The sequence below is a fragment of the Pituophis catenifer genome, unplaced genomic scaffold (assembly GCF_029215685.1).
Source record: "Pituophis catenifer annectens isolate HBS135680 unplaced genomic scaffold, rPitCat1.0.hap2 SCAF_15, whole genome shotgun sequence".
In the NCBI taxonomy this organism is placed as follows: Eukaryota; Metazoa; Chordata; class Lepidosauria; order Squamata; family Colubridae; genus Pituophis; species Pituophis catenifer.
In genome coordinates, this window is record NW_027256895.1 from 13,705,439 (window position 1) to 13,727,077 (window position 21,639).

General features: G+C 45.4%; 1 protein-coding gene across 1 annotated transcript in view; it reads right to left on the bottom strand.

Annotated features, from left to right (window-relative positions):
• LOC139324982 (vigilin-like) overlaps nucleotides 1-21,639 on the bottom strand; it is a 112,071-nt gene that overhangs the window by 15,505 nt on the left and 74,927 nt on the right. The window contains exons 12-22 of the mRNA XM_070954768.1: nucleotides 21,387-21,526; nucleotides 20,584-20,688; nucleotides 17,123-17,236; nucleotides 15,191-15,277; nucleotides 14,013-14,144; nucleotides 9,368-9,586; nucleotides 8,323-8,544; nucleotides 6,463-6,681; nucleotides 3,194-3,332; nucleotides 2,281-2,408; nucleotides 1,966-2,070 (exon numbers count right to left, since the gene is read on the bottom strand). Coding sequence (XP_070810869.1) covers nucleotides 1,966-2,070; nucleotides 2,281-2,408; nucleotides 3,194-3,332; nucleotides 6,463-6,681; nucleotides 8,323-8,544; nucleotides 9,368-9,586; nucleotides 14,013-14,144; nucleotides 15,191-15,277; nucleotides 17,123-17,236; nucleotides 20,584-20,688; nucleotides 21,387-21,526 — 1,610 coding nt within the window. The remainder of the gene's footprint in view (nucleotides 1-1,965; nucleotides 2,071-2,280; nucleotides 2,409-3,193; nucleotides 3,333-6,462; nucleotides 6,682-8,322; nucleotides 8,545-9,367; nucleotides 9,587-14,012; nucleotides 14,145-15,190; nucleotides 15,278-17,122; nucleotides 17,237-20,583; nucleotides 20,689-21,386; nucleotides 21,527-21,639) is intronic.

Sequence of the window (21,639 nt, forward strand, 5' to 3'; positions counted from 1 at the left end):
TAAGACTTCTGCGAGATTATAAATTTAACAAACAAATAACATTTAAATATATCAAGGGATCATCTTTTTAGCAACGATTTTACCTTTCAGCATTCCATTTATTTTCCTTTCGATCTCTTACAAAAGGCCTGACATTTTTTGACGTTGTGTAAACCCGCTTACGTCACTGTGGACGTATTCACACATCAGTTGTCGTCATCAGGGAACCAAACTACGCTGTGCTAATATCGCAAGCACTGTGTGTGAATCAGCTCTGTTACAGAAGACTGCGGCAAAACTAACATTTTGCTGATATCAGAATGTGAAATGCATTCAGCGTTAAAAGTCTGTCAAAATCCACGCCTAGATTAAAAGTGCAGGTTTGCAATTTGGATCGTCTCCCCCTACCTCATATTTGTACTATCATATGTGGTGGACATGTCTAAAGGCAAAAAAAAAATAAAAAATACTACTGGACAAAAGTACATACATGGTTAGAAAAAAATGGCAAAGCAACATATAGATTTAAAACCAGAAATATTTTTTGGTTTTACTCAGATATTTTCTGGGTATTTTACCAGAAAAGTATAATAAAGAGAATACATACTGTATTTAATGTTACATGCGTTAACAGCAGCGAGAATTGTTTTTGCACAACATGGAAAAATGAAGAGATCTTTACCGATTAAAGTGTAAAATATTAGAATGTGGAGAGATGGATAGATTAACACTCAAAATAAAGGAGAAGGAAGAAACAGAATATTTTTTAATGTGGGATTTGTTTTGCCAACGGTTAGTGAATAGAAACAGAAGTTAGAAACTCAAAAGTTTAAGGGAACGATCAATTATGCAATGAAGGTTTCTTAGTATGGATAAGCAAATATTATCATTATGTGATTGTCATTAATGTTATGAATATTAGTGTTATTACTTACTATTATTTTTCAAAATTAATTGTACCCAGACAACAACACACTGTTCATGTAGATATTGAGTTTTCATGTCCCGTATTTTTCGGTCTATAAGACGCACTTCCCCCCACCCCCAGAAGTGGGTGGAAATGTCTGTGTGTCTTACAGAGCGAATGTTGCCGAAACCCCACCCACCAGCCCCCACCCTTCGGCCATTTTCAGCCTCCGCGCGCCCCGCTTTTGGCCTCCGCGCAACCCCGCTTTCGGCCTCCACTCATCCTGTTTTCAGTCCATTCCAGGTGGCGGGGATTGCCGCTGCTGTTCGCCACCGGCGATAGGTGGCAGCAGCAATCCCTGCTGCCTGGAACGGGCCAAAAATGCGAAGCACGGGGGCTGAAAATAGGACGCGCAGAGGTGGTGATAGAAGGTGACGATCCCTGCAGCCTGAAACAGCTGATCGGCAGTATTCTGGGAGGCTGATCCAACTGCCAATCAGCTGCTCGTGCTAAATCAGGCTTCAATAACGTGGAGAAGCTGACCAGGCTGTTTGCCGTTTATTTATTTATTTATTTATTTATTTTATTAAATTTCTATACCGCCCTTCTCCCGAAGGACTCAGGGCGGTGAACAGCCAAGAAATAAAACACAGAGATATAAAATTTAAAATAGATTAAAACAGATTAAACAATTTGGCTAAATTTTAAAATATCCCATAATTAAACAAATTAAAATTAGTGTTTAAAATTTAAATTTAAAATTTTTAAAAGGGAGAAGATTTAGGCCAGGCCAGCTTGATGGAATAAAAACGTTTTAAGCGCACGACGGAAGGTGCGCAGATCCGGGATCCTCCGTATCTCCGGGGGGAGCTCGTTCCAGATCGTAGGTGCCCCCACAGAGAAGGCTCTCCCCCTGGGGGCCGCCGGTCGACATTGTTTGGCCGACGGCACCCGGAGGAGCCCCTCTCTATGGGAGCGTACTGGTTTGCTGCAAGGACGCTAGCCAGATGAATACCAATGGATGCTGGGAGGCAGAAGCAGATTTTTTTTTTCTTGCAAGTTGGCTCGTCTCCCCCTACCTCATATTCTTCCATCATCTTCCGAATGCCTGCTCCCTTTTGCCGAATGATGTAGCGATGCAGATCAAAGGGAACGTCAACATCCATGGTGATGGGTACCAGAGCCTGGGGAAAGAGGAACGGAGCAGAACAAAAAGCTAATGGCAGAGCAGCTTGGTCTAAGATACCCAGCAGAGCACAGAACCTAATATTTCTCAAAATACTAGCTTTAGTTAAAAACAGATTGGAAAGCCAACGAGGTCACCTGTACAGGTGGATAGAACTAAACAGCTAAAGAAGTTTTTCCCTAACCAAGCAGGAAGGAAAGATCCTAACCAGCAGAGCTGCCCGGGCAGCCTCGCACTTCTCCTTGCGTCCGGAAATGAGGATGATGTCACATTTGCGAGGACTTGTGTCCAGTTCGGGCATCACGTCGCCATTTTCCTGAGACTGTGCTTCTGAACCTGCTTGCGAGAGAAAAAAATAAATTAAAATAAAAGAGGAGCTAAAAAAAAAAGGTACTCGCTGCTCTGAGTTTCTTCCTGGATTTTGGAGGGTGGGGGTTTGAAAATTACATCACCCACCACCAGTGGTAGAATTCAATTTTTTTTTACTACCGGTTCTGTGGGCGTGGCTTGGTGGGCACGGTGTGGCATGGCGGGCGTGGCAGGGGAAGGATACTGCAAAATCCCCATTCCCTCCCCTCTCCAGGGGAAGGATACTGCAAAATTGGATACCCAAGGATACCCAAAATTGATTGGGGTTTTAATCTGTCTCGGCCAAACTATTTAATTTGATTTTATTTCTGCTTTTTAAATTTTGTATATATGTATTTTCTTGTTGGCTGTTCACTGCCCTGAGTCCTTCGGGAGTAGGGCAGTATACAAATCAAATAAAAATAAAGTAGAGTAAAGTAAAATCCCCATTTCCTCCCCACTCCAGGGAAAGGATACTGCAAAATCCCCATTCCCTCCCCACTCCAGGGGATGGATACTTCAAAAGCCCCATTCCAGGGGAAGGATACTGCAAAATCTCCATTCTTTGGGGAAGGATACTGCAAAATCCCCATTCCCTCCCCACACCAGGGGAAGGATACTGCAAAATCTCCACTTCTACCCACTCTGGGGCCGCCAGAGGTAGTATTTGCCGGTTCTCAGAACTACTCAAAATTTCCGCTACCGGTTCTCCAGAACCTGTCAGAACCTGGTGAATTTCACCCCTGCCCATCACCCCACCTCACTACACCCACCTGAATTGTCATCTCGCTCCGGGAACTTGACGAGGACATCGTGATCCCGAGTGATTTGTTGCACCTTGTAACCTTTTGCTCCCATGACAACCCGATGGTAGCGCTGAGGGATAATGCATTCCAGGACCACCTGGGCCTCCTGCGGAAGGTGAGAAATCCAAGCCCATGTGCTGGTTTATTTATTTATTAGATTTTCATCTCACCTTTATTATTTTGTAGGAAACGCAAGGCGGTGAATGTTACATATAGGTAGTCCTCGTCTTACAACGGTTCATTCAGGGATCGTTCGGGAGTTACAACGGCACTGAAAAAGAATGACTTATTACTTTTTCTCACTTACGACCTTCGTGGCCTCCTCACATGATCAAAATTCAGATGCTTGAGCAAAATCCACGGGGAAGCCAGATTCACTCAACAACCGTGTCACTAACTTATCAACTGCGATGATTCACTTAACATGAGCCACAGTGGCGCAGTGGTTAGAGTGCAGTACTGCAGGCTACTTATGCCGCCTGCCGGTTGCCTGCAATTTCACAATTCTAATCTCACCAAACTCAAGGTTGCCTCAGCCTTCCATCCTTCCGAGGCCGATAAAATGAGGAGCCAATTTTTTGGGGGGGGCAATATGCCGACTCTGTAAAATGCTTAGAGAGGGCTGTAAAGCACTGTAGAGTGATATATAAATCTATGTGCTATTGTTAACAGCTTGTGGCAAGAAAGGTTGTAAAATGGGGCAAAACTCACTTAACAAATGTCTCAGTTTAACAACAGAAATGTTGGGCTCAATCGTGGTCATAAGTCGAGAACTATCTGTAATACGTCTTACTCCTCCTATTTCCCCCCCACAACAACCACCTTGTGAGATGAGTTGGGCTGCGAGAGAGTGAATGGTCCAGTCACCCAGCTGGCTTTCATGCCTAAGGCAGAACTAGAACTCCCTATCTCCTAGTGATTGGCCCAATGCCATTTACCTGGCTTTCATGTCTGAGGTGGGACTAGAATGCAGTCTCCTGGTGATTGACCCAAAGTCACCCAGCTAGCTTTCATGCCTAAGGCAGGACTAGAACTCATTGTCTCCTGGTTTCTAAGCCAGAATCTCAACCACTACACCAAGCTAGCTCTTTAGTTGTGTGCTCCGTCGCATGAGAAAAGTTCATCTTCCTTCTCCTGTCCTTACCACTTTCTATAGAGGGAGGATCGAGAGCATCCTGTCATATTGCATTACTGTCTGGTTTGGAAGCAGTACTGCTTCAGACAGGAAAGTGATGCAGAGAGTGGTGAGGACAGCAGAAAAGATTATTGGTAGTTCACTCCCTTCTACCTTGGACCTAGCATGTAAGTGATGCTTAAGCAGGGTCCACAGGATTGTCTGGGATGCTACACAGCCTCTCCATGACCTGTTTTCCTTGTTACCTTCTGGGAAGAGGCTTCATGGTATCCGAAGCAGAACTTCTAGATTCCATCGCAGCTTTGTTCCATGTAGTGTCAACCTTGTAAACTCTCAAGTTTCCTCTTTCTGCTATGTATTAAAAATGGACGGTGTGTGTATGAAATTCTGTTGCCCGCTCTCAAAAGTGTATATATAGCCATGCATATACATAACACAAATATACACATGCTATACACATGCGCGCGCGCACACCCATACCCACATATATACTCTTTGTATGTACACACAAAGATGACACACACATACATACACTGTGTATATGTGTGTGTGTACATACATACAAACATATACTGTTGTGACTCCAACTCCCGAGCCTGTCCTCATGGAGGAAGAGGACTCAGAAGGTGAGGGGGAGGAACTGGCAAGGCCTCCCTCTCCAGGACCTTCCTCTCTGGCAATGCCTCAGGTTCCATCCGAAGGCCAGGAGGAACAGCCTGGGATGTGCCAGGAGGAAGGCATATCGGAGCACCAATTGATAGGGAGCGAGGATGATGAATCCTGGCTTGATCCCAGACAGCGTCGGAGGGAGAAGCGTGCGCAGCAAAGGAAGAGGCGTGGGAGGACCATGGATTGAGCTGAGTCACTGAGCCACGCCCCACAAGGGATAAAAGGGGGCGTGATTGCTCGGCAGGCTTTGTGACGGACAAACGTTTAAACTCTAAAGAGTCACATTGTGAATCCTGCAGTTCGGCTCAGATATATTTTGGACCAAACTCTTGTGGATAATTTGTCGCTTTGGAAACGGAGGCAGATAAGGCCTCTCCTGCTTTTTGGGAGTGCTAATTGGATTTGGCAAGCATTTTACAAGTAGCTGCCAGAACTCTCGTCTGCCAGGAATTCTGGTCTGTTTATACAATACATTATTGGCAGGTGTGTTGGATATTGCATTTGTCTTGAGTGATGACGGGGGACAGAACATATACAATGTATGTATATATGTATGTATGTATGTGTCGTGTATGTGTATATATATATGTATGTGAATGTATGTATGTGTATGTGCATATATATATACACACACACGACACACATACATACACAGTATGTGTGTGTGTGTGTGTGTATATATATATATATATACACACACACATACACTGTAGATATATATGTATGTATGTATGTGTGTCGTGTATGTGTGTGTGTGTATATATATATGCACACCCACATACATACATAGAGAGAGAGTACAGTATGTGTGCGTGCACACCAGTGGTGGGTTTCAAAAATTTTTACTACCGATTCTGTGGGCGTGGCTTGGCGGGCGTGGCAGGGGACAGAAACTGTAAAATCTCCATTCCCTCCCCAATCCAGGGGAAGGTTACTGCAAAATCCCCATTTCCTCCCAATCAGCTGGGACTTGGGAGGCAGAGAATAGATGTGGACGGGGCCAGTCAGAATTTTTACTATCAGTTCTCTGAACTACTCAAAATTTCCGCTACCGGTTCTCCAGAACCGGTCAGAACCTGCTGAAACTCACCTCTGGTGCACGCGCATGTATATAGCATATGTATATTTGTGTTATGTATGTCCATGGGTATATATACACTTTCCTTTGAGAGCGGGCAACAGAATTTCATTCTTAATGTATGCCAGTGTGCTCATGGTAAAAAATGACAATACGGATTGTCTTCTCTATCTTAAGATGCTGTGAGCTCTAGGGATTTGTTCATTAATTGGGACAGCATGAGAGACATTCTCTGCCAGCAGATTCACAGTAGAAGGATGGAAAAGGTGCTTTTTGTAAGACGACTCACACTCTGGTCCACCCGGGAGTCACTTTTAATGCCCACCGCAATCCAGAGATAAGAGCATGACCTACCAGGTCACCGATGATCTCCAGGATGCGCTTCTTGGCTACCTCCACGCAATCCTTGGCTCCCTTGAGCGTCACACGATCACTCTGGACACCTGTCCGGGGGAAACTCACAGTGACCCCACCGTACTCTTCTGCAATCTCCCGCAGCACGTGTCCCCGACGGGCCACAAAATGGCGGTGGTACTTGGGATCCACCACCATCGAGTCTTCAATGACATTATCCTAGAGGGGAAGTAGCGGGTGGGAAACAGAAGGAGTCACTAAGCTTTCGTGCTTCTTAGAAGTTGTTTCTCCCCCACCTTTCACAGTTCGATCCCGTCTGGGAAGAGAATATTTGGCCCAGTAAAACCATGAGTGGCAATATTGTTATATGAGGAATAACGGGAGGTTTCAACCCCTACGAAAACAACTGCAACTCCTGAAATAAGGTTGTGTGGAAAGAATCAGGAGTGAGTTTCAAAAATTTTAGCAAGGGGTTCTCTGCCCGGTTACTGGGTGGGTGTGGCCATGGTGGGCATGGCCTAGTCGGCCTCCTGCACCACGGTGGGGCCTCTGGGAGGGCGAAAACAGCCTCCCCAGGTTCTGGAGGCCTTCTGGAGGCCCATTTTTCGCCCTCCCCGAGCCTCTGCGCGCGCCCTGCACTTACGTGCATCCAAAACGGGCCATGTGGGAACTCTTGGGAGGGGCGGGGCAGGGGGGCCCAGCCAGGAGTGGGATTTGGGGGTTCTCCGAACTGCACACAATCTTAGCTAGAGATTCTCTCAAACCCCTGCAAACCCCCAGCAGCTCACCCTTGGAAAGAATGCAGGGCTCCCACTCTTGATCCAGCATCTCACCCCAACCCCATCCAATAGCTCAGAAGTCTCCAAACCTGATCACTCGAAGACTTGTGGACTTCAAATCCAAGAATTTCTAGGAGGAGCCCTTAACCCATCAATTCCTACCAGTTTCTTTTAAGCAGGAATTGCAAAAAAATATAAAACCTTCCTAAGGCAGGACCGTTATAATTATCCTTCCCCCCCTCTGAAGTAGAGATGATCAAACTCTACAGATCTTTTTTGCTGGTCCTCCATCTCTACCAACCCACCTTCTAGAAGAGAAACGTGCTAAGAGAAGATCGACCTGCATGAACCAAGTCAAAGTGATGGTGCTATGAGCTCTAGGGATTTCTAGGAATCTAGGAATTCACTCAATGAATCCCTCAGAGGAAATCTGGGAGCTGAAGTCCACGAGTCTTAAAAGTTGCCGAAGTGTTGTGGCTCCGTTACCTGAGCCTGTGTCATCGGCAGGAGAGGACTCCGAGAGTGAAGGAGAGGAGTTGGCAAGGCCTCCCTCTCCAGGACCCTCCTCTCTGACAATGCCTTCGGTGTCCGCCGAAGGGCAAAAGATAGGGCCGGGGCCAAGCACGTCCACGAAGCCACAGGTGGACAGTGATGAGGGTAATGAGTCTTGGCTGGATCCTCGGCAGCGTCGCAGAGATAAGCACGCGCAACAGAAGAAAAGGCGTGCTAGAGATTAGGCTGAGTCACTGGACCACACCCCACAGGGTATAAAAGGGGGTGAGGTGGCCATTCAGACTCTATGACAGACAAAACTAACTACTATCGAGTCACATTGCACCTTTGGAAACAACATTATCGGCCTTGGATTTATTTTACGAACTGGACAATTCTTGACTGTGGGTATTTTGTTTACTGAGTAAAAGTTCTTGGCAAGCAGCTACTGGGTTGTTGCCAAGCATCTTATCGGAAGAATTGGTTGTCTGCCAGTTTATTTAACCCCCGGCTGTCTGTTTGTGTGCGTGTGTGAGACGGGGACAGAACACAAAGATGGAGACCCCTGCCAAACCTGTACGACCCATACCAAGTTACGGATGAGACTCTCCAGTTCTTGCTGGGCCTGCCGTACTGCGTCTTCCTTCCCCACAATGGTGATAATATCCTGGTCCTTATCCTCGGGGGTGGGGAAGATGATACGGGCACCAGTGTGGTCCCTCACTTTGCGGATATTAGCACCTCCACGCCCAATCAGGAACTTGTGGTAGTCTGGCTTAGCATGCAGTTCTGCCGAGTGGTTATTGATTTGCTAGATGGAGGAAGAAAACATGGGCATGCATCAGCTCTCCAAAAGGCCTCAAGTAGGACAGGCGATCCTCGCCTTCCACCATCTTGAAGTTAGAACGGTACTGAAAAAAGTGACTTATATCTGGTCTTCACTCTTACACCGTGGCACCATCCCCATGGTCACACAATCAAAATTTGGGTGCTTAGAATGTATTTAGCCAAGCGCCAGGGAAAACAGGAGATTCAGGCAGTTCAAATGAGTGTCAAGATTTATTGCAAGCTTAAGCACTCTACAAGAATCTGAGCTACTAACGGTCAAGGCAAATTAGCGGGAGATAAGAAATGCATGCAAGATGGGCTGGACATAGATCCCTTGCAGGAGTACAAGCACTTGTGATTTATGACAAGCATTAGAAAAAATGCTTTGAAAAGTTAAAAAAAAAATGGCCATGCCCACCCAGTCACATTACCCCCCCCCACCAAGCCACGCCCACAGAACCGGTAGTAACAAATTTTACATCTCCCCCCTGGGCCCAGGAGGCTGCAAGGAGACCTGCTAGACCCAAAATGGGGGGCAGGGGGATGCAGCACCCCCCCACAGTCCATTTTTGGGCCCAGGTGGCTACAGAGAAGCCTGCTAGGCCAAAAACAAGGGGTGGGGAGGAGGCCGCGTGCGCTTGCAAGGGGGGGACGGGGTTAACCACATGCGCGAGGGGAACATGACGAGGGCATAAAATTAGCCATCACTGGACTAGATGACCTACAAGGCCCTTTCCAACTCTGTTAATCTGTTCATTTGCTCTGCAAACCACCAGATTGGGGATGGACGTCTATCAACCGCCTACCTTTTCCTCAGCGAGATGCAGCAACTGGCGCTTCGCTCTTTCCACCTCTTCACCGGGCCCTCGGATGGTGACTTTCTCGCTGCCCGAGCCTTCGGAAGGGAAATGAATGTGCACCCCGCCGCATTCCTCCATGATCGAACGCACCAGTCGTCCCTTGGCTCCGATCAGTGAATTGTGCAGTTTGGCTGGGATGGAGATATCCACTTCCCTGATGTTAGCCTGAGGGCAAGAAGAGAAAAAGCTACAAAAATCCAAGTTCAAAATAAATAAATAATCTGGCCTCCGCCGGCCAAAATGTTTCCAAATGTATCCCCTGAACGTTGGAGATGCGGTCACGAGTCAGGAACGTTTTACCGTATGTGGTGCAGGGGTGAAATGCTCGCGGTTTAGACTGGATCGCCCGATCTGGTAGCGATGGTGATGGGTGGTTTGGAGAACCGGTAGCAAAAATCCCTGCCCCCCCCCCCCGATGCCCAGCTGAGCCGCGCGATCATCAGAGGCTTTTTTTTTAATTTTTAAAAGCATTTTTTTCTACAATCTCTTCAGCTGAAAAAATGCTTTTAAAAGTAAAAAAAAAAGCCTCTGATGATCGCGCGGCTCAGCTGGGATCGTCAGAGGCTTTTTAAAGCATTTTTTTTACAACCTCTTCGGCCAAAGAGGTTGTAAAAAAATGCTTTTAAAAGGCTCTGACGATCCCAGCTGAGTTGTCCGATCACCAGAGGCTTTTAAAAGCATTTTTTTCTATTTTAAAATGCTTTTAAAAGTAAAAAAAAAAAGTTGGCCACGCCCACCCAGTCACATTACCCCCCACCAAGCCATGCCCACAGAACTGGTACTAACAAATTTTATATTTTACCACTTATGTGGTATTGTGTATTGTGTCCCAATACAAGGAAATACTGGTGCAAAATCAAGAAATGGCTGGATGAAATTATGGAACAAAAGATAGAACTGAAACAGGAATTGTTTTTACTAGGAATATTAGATCCGAAAATGGATAAAAGTTTTCAATATAGAACACTGCACGTACTAACTGCTGCTAGGACTGCCTTCGTGCAAAATTGGAAACAGACTAATACACCCTCAGATGAAATAGTAATCGGAAAGATACTCGAGTGTGCAGAAATGGACAAAATGACCATGGAGTTAAAAGAAAGAGAAGAATTGGATTATTATAAAGTTTGGAATAGAATGTATTAGTGGCTAGAGAACAGAAGCCAAAACAAGAAATAGGAGTTTTAAATTAGTATTGATTAAATATTAACCAAAGTTACCATTATTAAATTTAAATTACTGATTATAATGTAAGTATAGGGTAGATATGAGTAACTAGTATTGTTATAATTGTTATTATATCATTATAGTTGTTATAACCGATAGGAAGGCAATGTAGAAGAGCGAATTATAAAAACAGAACATATATGCTGATACGGAAAGCTGTAAAACTACTCTACATTGTTATGTTTGTCTTTTTGTTTTTGTTTTTGTTGTTGTTTTTTGTTTTTCAAGGTGAAAAATGTTTAATAAAAACTATTTTTTTAAAAAAAAATAATAATCTGGGCTACGCACTCTTCACTGTGTCCGATTTCTCTTCTGGCAGGAGAGAATATTTGTAGCTCCGGGTTGAACGGTGAAATCTTTGCTGCTTCTCTGAGCTTGGAGGATTTCTTAAGAGACATTTCGTTACCAAGCTAGGTAACGTTATCAGTGTTGTGACAAAGTTACCTGGTTTGATAATGAAACACCTGCGAGAAAACCACCAAGCTCGGAGAGCATCAAGGACCCCCACAGATTTCTGTTCCTTATTCCAACAGGTGATAGATACCTTTTGGTGAGAGACTAAAAGGTGAAGGTGAAAAGGTGAAGGTGACAAAAGGTGAAGGTAAAAGTGAAAAAAGTAAGGTTCTACATTTAGGCAAGAAAAACCAAATACACAGGTACAGTATAGGTCAGGGGTCGGCAACAAACACTCAAACAGCCACAAAGGTCCTAACCGGAAGCCCCCCCCATTCAATTCTGGAGCCAACCGGAAGTTTGGTTCTCCCACCATAGAGTCTCCTCCTAGCGCGGCATCCTTTTTCCTGTACCTGGCCTAACTGAAAGCCTTATCAATTGTGGAGCTGACTGGAAAACCCACCCCTTGCCATAGAGTCTCTTCTTGGTGCGCCGTGCTTTTCCTGCCCATAACCGGAAGCTCCTCTCAAAATTGTGGCGGCGACAGGGAGCCGCAGCAGAGGGATGAAAGAGCCACATGCGGCTCCAGAGCCGCAGGTTGCTGACTCCTGGTATAAGTGGCACCTTGCTCAATAGTAGTAACTTGTGAGAGGGATCTTGGAGTCCTAGTGGACAATCATTTAAATATGAGCCAGCAGTGTGCAGCAGCTGCCAAAAAAGCCAACGCAGTTCTAGGCTGCATAAATAGAGGGATAGGATCAAAATCACATGAAGTGTTAATACCACTTTATAAGGCCTTGGTAAGGCCACACTTGGAATACTGCATCCAGTTTTGGTCGCCACGATATAAAAAAGATGGTGGAGATTCTAGAAAGAGCGCAGAGATGATTAGAGGACTGGAGGCTAAAACATATAGAGAACTGAGTATGTCTAGTCTAATGAAAAGGAGGACTAAGGGAGGACTAATTGTTAGGAAATGGTCATCGCCTAACTAGTTGGCCAGGAAAGATATAAGCCAACATTATATGTTTATAGTATGAATATGTATAATATAGCTTTATGTATTGCTGAGTCATTCTGCATCCTGATTGGATGAGCTCTGTAGCAAATGTATTTAAGGAGAGCTTGATTGTGGTCAGTGTGGACATTACACCATATTTTTACCTGCTGCTATGTTGTAAATATCTTTGATCTCTTTACATGGTCAATTTGATCATGGTTTATTTATTACTGCTTTTATGAACTGTTTTAATATTGTTCCTGAATGATTCATGTATTGTTCTACGAACCGGTAAGAAGTTTTGTATCTCTGGATTGATTATGCATGGCTAAGACTTGGATTGGTAAAAGACTGATTTGTTTTGCTCTATAAGTAAAATACTTTAAAAACCAGTTTATATGCAGTTTATTCACTATTACTCTTAGCACCATTTCCGTGTGCAAAACTCTACACTCTGCTTCATAACCAGTCCTGGTTATCTCACAACTATATCCTTAACAGACATGATAGCAGTGTTCCAATATCTCAAGGGCTGCCACAAAGAAGAGGGAGTCAAGCTATTCTCCAAAACGCCTGAAGGCAGGACAAGAAGCCATGGATGGAAACTAATCAAGGAGAGAAGCAACCTAGAACTAAGGAGACATTTCCTGATAACTAGAACAATTAATCAGTGGAACAACTTGCCTCCAGAAATTGTGAATGCTCCAACACTGGAGTTTTTAAGAGTAGATTGGACAACCATCTGTCTGAAATGGGATAGGGTTCCCTGCTTGAGCAGGAGGTTGGACTAGAAGACCTCCAAAGTCCCTTTCAAGTCAAGTCAAGTCAAGTCAAGTCAAGTCAAGTCAAGTCAAGTCAAGTCAAGTCAAGTCTAGTCTAGTCTAGTCTAGTCTAGTCTACTTCAGTCTAGTCTAGTCTAGTCTAGTCTAGTCTAGTCTACTCTACTTCAGTCTAGTCTAGTCTAGTCTACTCTACTTCAGTCTAGTCAAGTCTAGTCTACTCTACTCTACTTCAGTCTAGTCTAGTCTAGTCTACTCTACTCTACTTCAGTCTAGTCTAGTCTAGTCTACTCTACTCTACTTCAGTCTAGTCTAGTCTAGTCTAGTCCAGTCCAGTCCAGTCCAGTCCAGTCCAGTCTACTCTACTTCAGTCTAGTCTAGTCTAGTCTAGTCTAGTCTAGTCTAGTCTAGTCTAGTCTAGTCTAGTCTACTCTACTTCAGTCTAGTCAAGTCTAGTCTACTCTACTCTACTTCAGTCTAGTCTAGTCTAGTCTACTCTACTCTACTTCAGTCTAGTCAAGTCTAGTCTACTCTACTCTACTTCAGTCTAGTCTAGTCTAGTCTAGTCCAGTCCAGTCCAGTCCAGTCCAGTCCAGTCTACTCTACTTCAGTCTAGTCTAGTCTAGTCTAGTCTAGTCTAGTCTAGTCTAGTCTAGTCTAGTCTAGTCTACTCTACTTCAGTCTAGTCAAGTCTAGTCTACTCTACTCTACTTCAGTCTAGTCTAGTCTAGTCTAGTCTAGTCTAGTCTAGTCTAGTCTAGTCTAGTCTAGTCTAGTCTAGTCTAGTCTAGTCTAGTCTAGTCTAGTCTAGTCTAGTCTAGTCTAGTCTAGTCCAGTCCAGTCCAGTCCAGTCCAGTCCAGTCCAGTCCAGTCCAGTCCAGTCTACTCTACTTCAGTCTAGTCTAGTCTACTTTAGCCTAGTCTAGTCTAGTCTAAATCTAACAAGAATGTGTTACTAAAAAAATAAAACAAAACGCTTGGGTCTAAAAATTCCCAAACAGGAAAAAAGGTGGAAGGATTCAAATCCTTCCAATTTTTTTGGGCGAACCCACAAATTTGGGCGAACCGGTTGCTACAGTATGTGAAGCCCACCTCTGACCCTGACGTGTGGGTGAGTGGGGGGTAGCACATTCAGAGTGTTGAGGAGGACGAGGAAGAGGAGGAGGAGGAGGAAAATGGTTCACACACCCACCAGCTCTCTCTGGATGGCCAAGATACGGTCCCGAGCATCTTCACAATTGGCCTTCTTCCCAGTTATCAGGATCACTTCGGAATTGCTGTTTTCTGTAGGGAGGTCAATCTTGGTATTGGTTTCCTCTCGAATCTATTGTGAAGAGACAACATCAAACCCCAGAGCCTTGAGGCTAGACTACCCTCATGAGCTCTACAAGGAACTGCCCTCAGAGATGATGGGTGGATGATGGGTTCCTCCAAGGTGATAGGACTGTGTCAGGAACCTACTTGGATCACATATTCTCAATGGGTGTTGACCTCCCCTATTCAGAGCCCCAAATATGGGGAGAATCTCAAAATCTCTAATTCCAAGGGCCGAGGGTCCGTCTACGTGGGAATCACAGCAGTTTTGGAATCCAATGTGACATATGAGTACTCTAATGGGTATAAAACTACTGCAATTACTGCAGGTTCGAATCTCACCAAGGCTCAAGGTTGACTCAGCCTTCCATCCTTTCTAAGGTAGGTAAATTGAGGACCCAGTTGTAGGGGCAATAAGCTGACTTTGTATAAATATACAAAAGAATGAAGGCTATTGCTTAGCGCATTGTAAGCCGCCCTGAGTCTCCGGAGAAGGGCGGCATATAAATCAAATTAAAAAAAAAACCTGCAGTATAACGTTCTAGATTTACATAAAGGTAAAAGTTCCCCTCGAACATATGTGCTAGTCGTTCCCGACTCTAGGGGGCGGTGCTCATCTCCATTTCAAAGCCGAAGAGCCAGGGCTGTCCGAAGACATCTCTGTGGTCAAGTCATGTGGCCGGCATGACTCAATGCCAAAGGCGCACGGAACGCTGTTACCTTCCCACCAAAGGTGGTCCCTATTTTTTTTACTTGCATTTTTTACCTGCTTTCGAACTGCTGGGTTGGCAGAAGCTCAGACAAGTAACGGGAGCTCACCCTGTTACGCGGCACAAGGGATTCGAACTGCTGACCTTTCGATTGACAAGATCAGCATCTTAGCCACTGAGCCACCGTGTCCCTATATAAACCTTTACCTAGATTTACATACTTAGGCTTAAATACTTGACCCACTGATCGTTTCCATAAAGAGAGATATGTACCAACATGTGCACATGCATGCCCATGGAAGACAAGAGTGTAATGTGTGAGGTGGAGAGAGCCTCCCCCTTTTACCTTTTTGATATTGGCTCCTCCTTTCCCAATGATGTTCTTGTGGAACTGCTTGAAAATGGGAACTGGGATGGAAAAACTGTTTTCGATCTAAGGCACAGAAAAGGAAGGGAGTTAAGCCAGAGAAGATCTCACTTCCTGCTCTACTCACCTCTATTAATATAGCTGGCCTTGTAGCCCAGCCTCTGACTTGCTCAAGACTCTATGGCTGTGATGGCACACCTATGGCACGCGTGTCAAGAGGTGGCACACGCAACGCCCTCTCTGTGGGCACGCGAGCCATCACTCCAGTTCAGCTCCGCCATGCATGCGCGCGTACCTTCCGCCGGCCAGCTGGTCTTCGGGTCTCTACTGTGCATACGTGGGGGGCAGGGTACGTGTGGGGAGCTGCGCTCACATGCGGGAAGGCAAGTTGCGTACGGGGAAAGCATGCGGGGGACGCTTGTGGGGGCGCATGTGCAGGGGACACATGCATTACATTTTGGGGGTTCGGGCGTGCGCTTTAGGCACTCAGTCGGGAAAAGGTTAGTGAACCTTTTAGACACAGACTGCCCAAATGGCTCACGTACGCATGCCCAAACTGAAAGGTGCGCGCGTGAGAACATATGCATGCATGAATGTGTGCGGACATGTGCAAACATACGCAGACATGTATGTGCATGCATGCACATACTCACATGCGCAGCAGAGACCTCAAAACCAGCCTGGCCGGTGGGAGGTGGGGCATCCCAACACCGGCAGCGCGGCAAGAAGTCAAATCATTTTCTTTCGTGAGCTTCTGTTTCGTTGTTTGCAGGGAAACAGAAGGCCACGGAAGAAACGCCACGAAGATCTGACCTGGGACGACGGCACGTGCGCCAGCAGAGAGGGCGCCACGTGCCACCTCTGGCACGCCTGCCATAGGTTCGCCATCACGGGTATGGAGGCATGGTAGCCTAACATCACAGGAAGAGAGCTTCAGCACCAGTAGTGGATTGCCCCTGGTTCGGACTGGTTCGTAAGAACCGGTAGTAAAACCGCCAGGAGGCTCCGCCCACTGAGCCAGATGTCATCATAGGAGATCTGTGCATGCGGAGAAGGGAGCGCGCGCACGGGCACGATGCGAACCGGTAGTAAAGTAGAAGCCACCCCTGTTCAGCACTACATGTCTCCTGGTATTGTAGGAGAAGGAGTGGCAGACTCTGGGGGCGGAGTCAAAAGAGGAATCAGCCTAGAATCCCTACATAGCCACAAGCGGATTAAGTTTAACCCCCTTTGAATGCTGTTGATCCATATCCAACTCCAAGCAGGTGCTGTCCATTAGTTGAGAAGATTGCTGGGCATGGGCTTTTACGCAAAAAATCAGTTGAATTGGACCTTCAAGTGTGGACTTGCTTTTTCACACCTGAATACCAGGGGTGAAATTCACTTACCTTCCCTATCGGTTCGCAAATGTGCACGTGCCGTCCATGCACAAAGGCTTCTGTGCATGCGCAAAGGCTTCTGTGCATGTGCAGAGGCTGAAAATTGTCGCAAAAAAGGGACGTCATGATGTCCGTGTGGGCGGGTGGAGCCTCTTGCAGCCGCTGCTACCGGTTTGCCCAAGCCGGCTAGAACCGCCTGAATTTCACCCTTGCCTGATACATATTGCCATTCCTCACTACTATCCTAACCATCGCAGGGAATGTGTGCTTTGGTAGCTCAACCACACAGAGCAGAATTGCAGAGCAGCAGCTCTCCAAAAAGAGATCAAAGGGGATCTCCTCTCTACACCTCAGTAACTGAAAAGGAGAGGAAGCCTCTCTCTCTCTCTCTCTCTCTCTCTCTCTCTCTCTCTCTCTCTCTCTCTCTCTCTCTCTCTCTCTCTCTCTCTCTCTCTTTCTTTTTTTATTTTTACCCCCAATGGCATAAAGGACTCTGAAAGGATTTTCTGAAAGCTCAGCCAAATAGACTCACCAACTCTGCAATGACTTTTTGCAGGTACTTCGCGCATTTCTCCACCTCGTTTTTGGGCCCACGCAACTGTACAATGTCGCTCTTCTGTGAAGGGTCGGGGAAATTGATGATGACCTGTAGGGTGGAGGGGTAGAACATGTGAAGTTTGAAAAGAAAGAGAGGTGAGCCCTATCTACAGTACATCCATCCATCCATCCATCTTTATATCTATCTTACAGTGTATCAATCATATATCCATCCATCTTTATATCTATCTTACAGTGTATCAATCATATATCCATCCATCTATCTGTATATATATATATATATATATATATTTATTTATTTATTATTGCGATTTATATGCCGCCTTTCTCCCTGGGGACTCAAGGTGGCTTACAAAATGACAAATTCCAATACAAATCACAATGAAATAAAATTAAAATCAGCAACCCTATTAAAAACAGTTTAAAATTATGACAGTGTGCCCCCAAACGGATCAGTTGAGTTGACGAAAGAGCCACGTCTTCAGCTCGCGACGGAAGGAAAGAAGGTCGGGGGCTGTCCTGAGCTCGGTGGGCAATCCATTCCAGAGGGTCGGGGCTCCCACAGAGAACGCTCTCCTCCTGGGGGCCGTCAGCCGACATTGTTTGGCCGACGGCACCCTGAGGAGGCCGACTCTGTGAGAGCGCACAGGACGGTGGGAGAGCGGCTGGAGATGGTCCTGCAAGTACCCCGGGCCTAAGCCATGATATCTGTGTATATCTGTGTCTGTCTGTCTGTCTGTCTGTCTGTCTGTCTGTCTGTCTGTCTGTCTGTCTGTCTTATCTATCTATCTATCTATCTATCTATCTATCTATCTATCTATCTATCTATCTATCTCTATCATACAGTGTATCTATCATATATCCATCCATCTGTATAAATCTGTGTATATCTGTATATCTATCTATCTATCTATCTATCTATCTATCTATCTATCTATCTATCTATCTATCTATCTCTGTCATACAGTGTATCTATCATATATCCATCCATCTGTATATATCTATATATCTATGTTTTTCTTCTATATATCTATGTTTTTCTTCTATATATCTATCTGTGTATATCTCTGTATCTGTCTGTCTGTCTATCTATCTATCTATCAATCAATCAATCATACAGTGTTTCTATCATATATCCATCCATCTGTAAATGTCTGTCTGTCTGTCTGTCTGTCTGTCTGTCTGTCTGTCTGTCTATCTATCTATCTATCTATCTATCTATCTATCTATCTATCTATCTATCTACACACACACACATACATGCACAGAGACACATATAAACAAAGTATTATATAAATACTTTGTTTATGCAAAGCAGAGACCTGGCAAGGATGTGAGTGATACAAAAACCTAGCCAAATTTACATTCACCTGAACCATTTTTTTTGGCTTGAAATCTTTTTCCTGTAAGTAGCAGTGAAGCTATTCATAGTGTCTATTACTCATCCTGTCATTTATAATATTTCACTCAAGTAGGCCAACACACTTTCAAAAAGGTCTTATTAATTTAATTTATACCTTCCCCCGCATCCCACTTGTCCCCTTGGCAAGTTTTCAAATTGGCTGATTACATTTAAAAGAAACAAAAACAGCCAGTAAAAGTTGACAAGTTACGTTCAAATGAGTGCTAGGTGCTTTGACAGAAAAACACTTTATATAGGAAACCCAAAGATTAGTTGGCCGGCAAACACATGTGGTTTTTGGCCTGTTTCCAGGCCATTTTTCGGGCTGTTTTCAGGCAGTTCTTTGGGCTGTTTTCCGGCTGTTTTTGGCCTGAAAAACGCCCCAAAAATATCCTGAAAGCGGCCGAAAGTGGCCTGAAAAACTGCCTGAAAATGACCCTGAAAATGGCCAGAAAAAAGCCCGGAAAAAGGCCCAAAAAACAGCCCAAAAAACGACCTGAAAAACAGCCCGAAAAAGGCCCGAAAAACGGCCTGGGTTTTTTGCTGTTTTTCAGGCTATTTTCAGGCCATTTTCTGGTGCTCCGGTGCCCGCGAGTGCCCACAGAAAGGGCTCTGCATACCACCTCTGGCACACATGCCATAGGTTCACCATCACGGCTCTATAATAATCTCAGAGGACTATTGCTATGGGAATAAAATGAGAGGAGAGACTTGCATGCATGCCTTCTTGTTGGGAAGCCAGGCTTGAAGGAGGGGTCAAGCAGGGAACTAGCCTTGATTCCTTGTGTCGTTGCAAAAAGCATAAGCCTGACTGCCCCTCTTCCCAAGATCCAGGAAACCTTATTGGGGTGTTCCCAGAGAAGGCAAGCAGCCTCGAGAGATTCTTGTAATAGAGGTAAAAGTCAATAAATAGGATGACTTAAAACTTTTCATGAGTGATTTTGATTGTTTCCACCTGACACTTCTCCAGTGTCCCTGAAGAAAGATGAACTACAAAAGCAACAAATTGAAATATAATTTGGCTTGGGACCGGGTTATCTGAGGGACCGTCTCTTGCCAGTCACATCTAGGTGTCCCGCTAGAGCGGGGAGGCAGGGAATGTTGCGGGTCCCATCCCTGAGGGAGATACAACCTGGTGGGACCAAGAAGAAGGGCCTTCTCCGCGGTGGCTCCCTCTCTCTGGAACATCATTCCCCCAGAGATTAGAATGGCCCCCACTCTAATACTCTTCCAGAAGGCACTGAAGACCTGGTTCTACTAGCGGGCCTGGGGAACCCAGAGTGGGAGGGAGCCATTGGTGGTGTTCAAATTTTTTTACTACCAGTGGGCATGGCTTGGAAGGCATGGTGTGGCTTGGTGGGCGTGGCAGGGGAAGGATACTGCAAAATCCCCATTCCCTCCCTGCTCCTGGGGGAAGGATACTGCAAAATCTCCATTCCCACCCCACTCTGGGGCCAGCCAGAGGTGGTATTTGCCCGTTCTCCGAACTACTCAAAATTTCCACTACCGGTTCTCCAGATCCTGTCAGAACCTGCTGAATAGCATCCCTGGATGGCGCCCATTAAATGGCTCCTGTGATCTGTCACTGGGGTGGGGGGTGATTTTGTTATATTGTACTGTATTAATTTATTTGATTTGTTAGTTTTTATTGTTTTAAATGTGGTTTTATATTCTGTAAGCTGCCTTGAGTCGCCATGGGCGAATAGGCGGCAATATAAATTCAATAAAATAAAATTCAATAAAATAAAATAAAATAAAATAATAAAATAAAAAAATATAATATAATATAATATAATATAATATAATAATATAATAAATATAATAATATAATAAATATAATATAATATAATAAATATAATATAATAATATTATAATCTAATCTAATCTAATCTAATCTAATCTAATCTAATCTAATCTAATCACTAAGCCTACTTGGGAACCCCAAACCGAAGTGTTCCATTTTGCCAGAAATCTGGAAATACTTTTTTTTTTTTTGCAAAAGGACAAGAACGTGCTTCTAGGGAATTCCTTACGTCTGGAAACTTGTCCCGAACCTCCTTGATTTTCTCGCCCTTCTGCCCAATGATTGTCCGGTGAAAGCGCTGTTCGATGATCAGGTCCTTGGTGCGTTCATTTTCCTAGGAGAAAGCCATCATTCAGGGAAGGCGTTAAACCCCGATCCCAAACCGGCCATTTGTTTATATCTCTTCCCTGAGGACTTCCAGGCGATAGGCAGAGAGAGAGAGGCTTAGGCCCGCCAGCGGCCAGCAGAGCTGGCAGCAGATTCGGACAGTGGGGAGGTTGGGGCCAGTCCTGGAGTCTGGGGAAGACTCTGATGAGGGCTCTGCGTCGGAGGCAGAGAGGGGGCCAGAGCCGGATGCGTTATCAGCTGCCTTCGGAGTCAAATATCAGTGAGGCAGACGAACAGCTGGAGCCTGTTCCCAGGGTGTGCATGCGCAGAGTTGCCAGACAAAGGGAACAGCTAAAGAACAAGGGTCGACTTGGGAGTAAGGCCACAGGTGGACGATGAATGGCCCCTCCCAGAGGCAATAAAAGAGGAGCGAAAGGGGAGTGGAGTTTGCAGGAGACAATTAGTTCACTTAATTGGCTCGTGACTCTCAGAGATTTCTTGCAAGTTTTGAAGATACCGGCCTGGCAGCTCTCCAAGCCAGATAAAGTCTGGAACTGTAAATTCTCCCTTGAAAGATTTTGCTGGATGTGAATGAGAGGAATTCACAATAACTTAATAAAAAGGAGTTTTTGTCGAGACAAGGAGTCTGCTTCATGCTCTTGGGAAACCTAGGTCAGAACAGGCCAAGATGCCACCTCTACTTACCATCCGGGCTGCCATTTCCAGGAGCTCCTTACGAGCCAGCTGAACCCCTTGAGGGTCTCCCTCGATCCGGATCAGGTTGCTCTTCTCGCTGTCGGGAGGAATGCGGACTGAGACTTTGTACTGTTCCTTAATGCGGTTGACTGGAGGGGGGGGGAAGCACAGAAAAGAGAGCCGTTAGAGCAGGGGTGTCATACTCAAAGCTCGCGGGTTAGATCTGGCCTGTGAGGATGCTTAGTTCTGGCCCGTGGGGTTA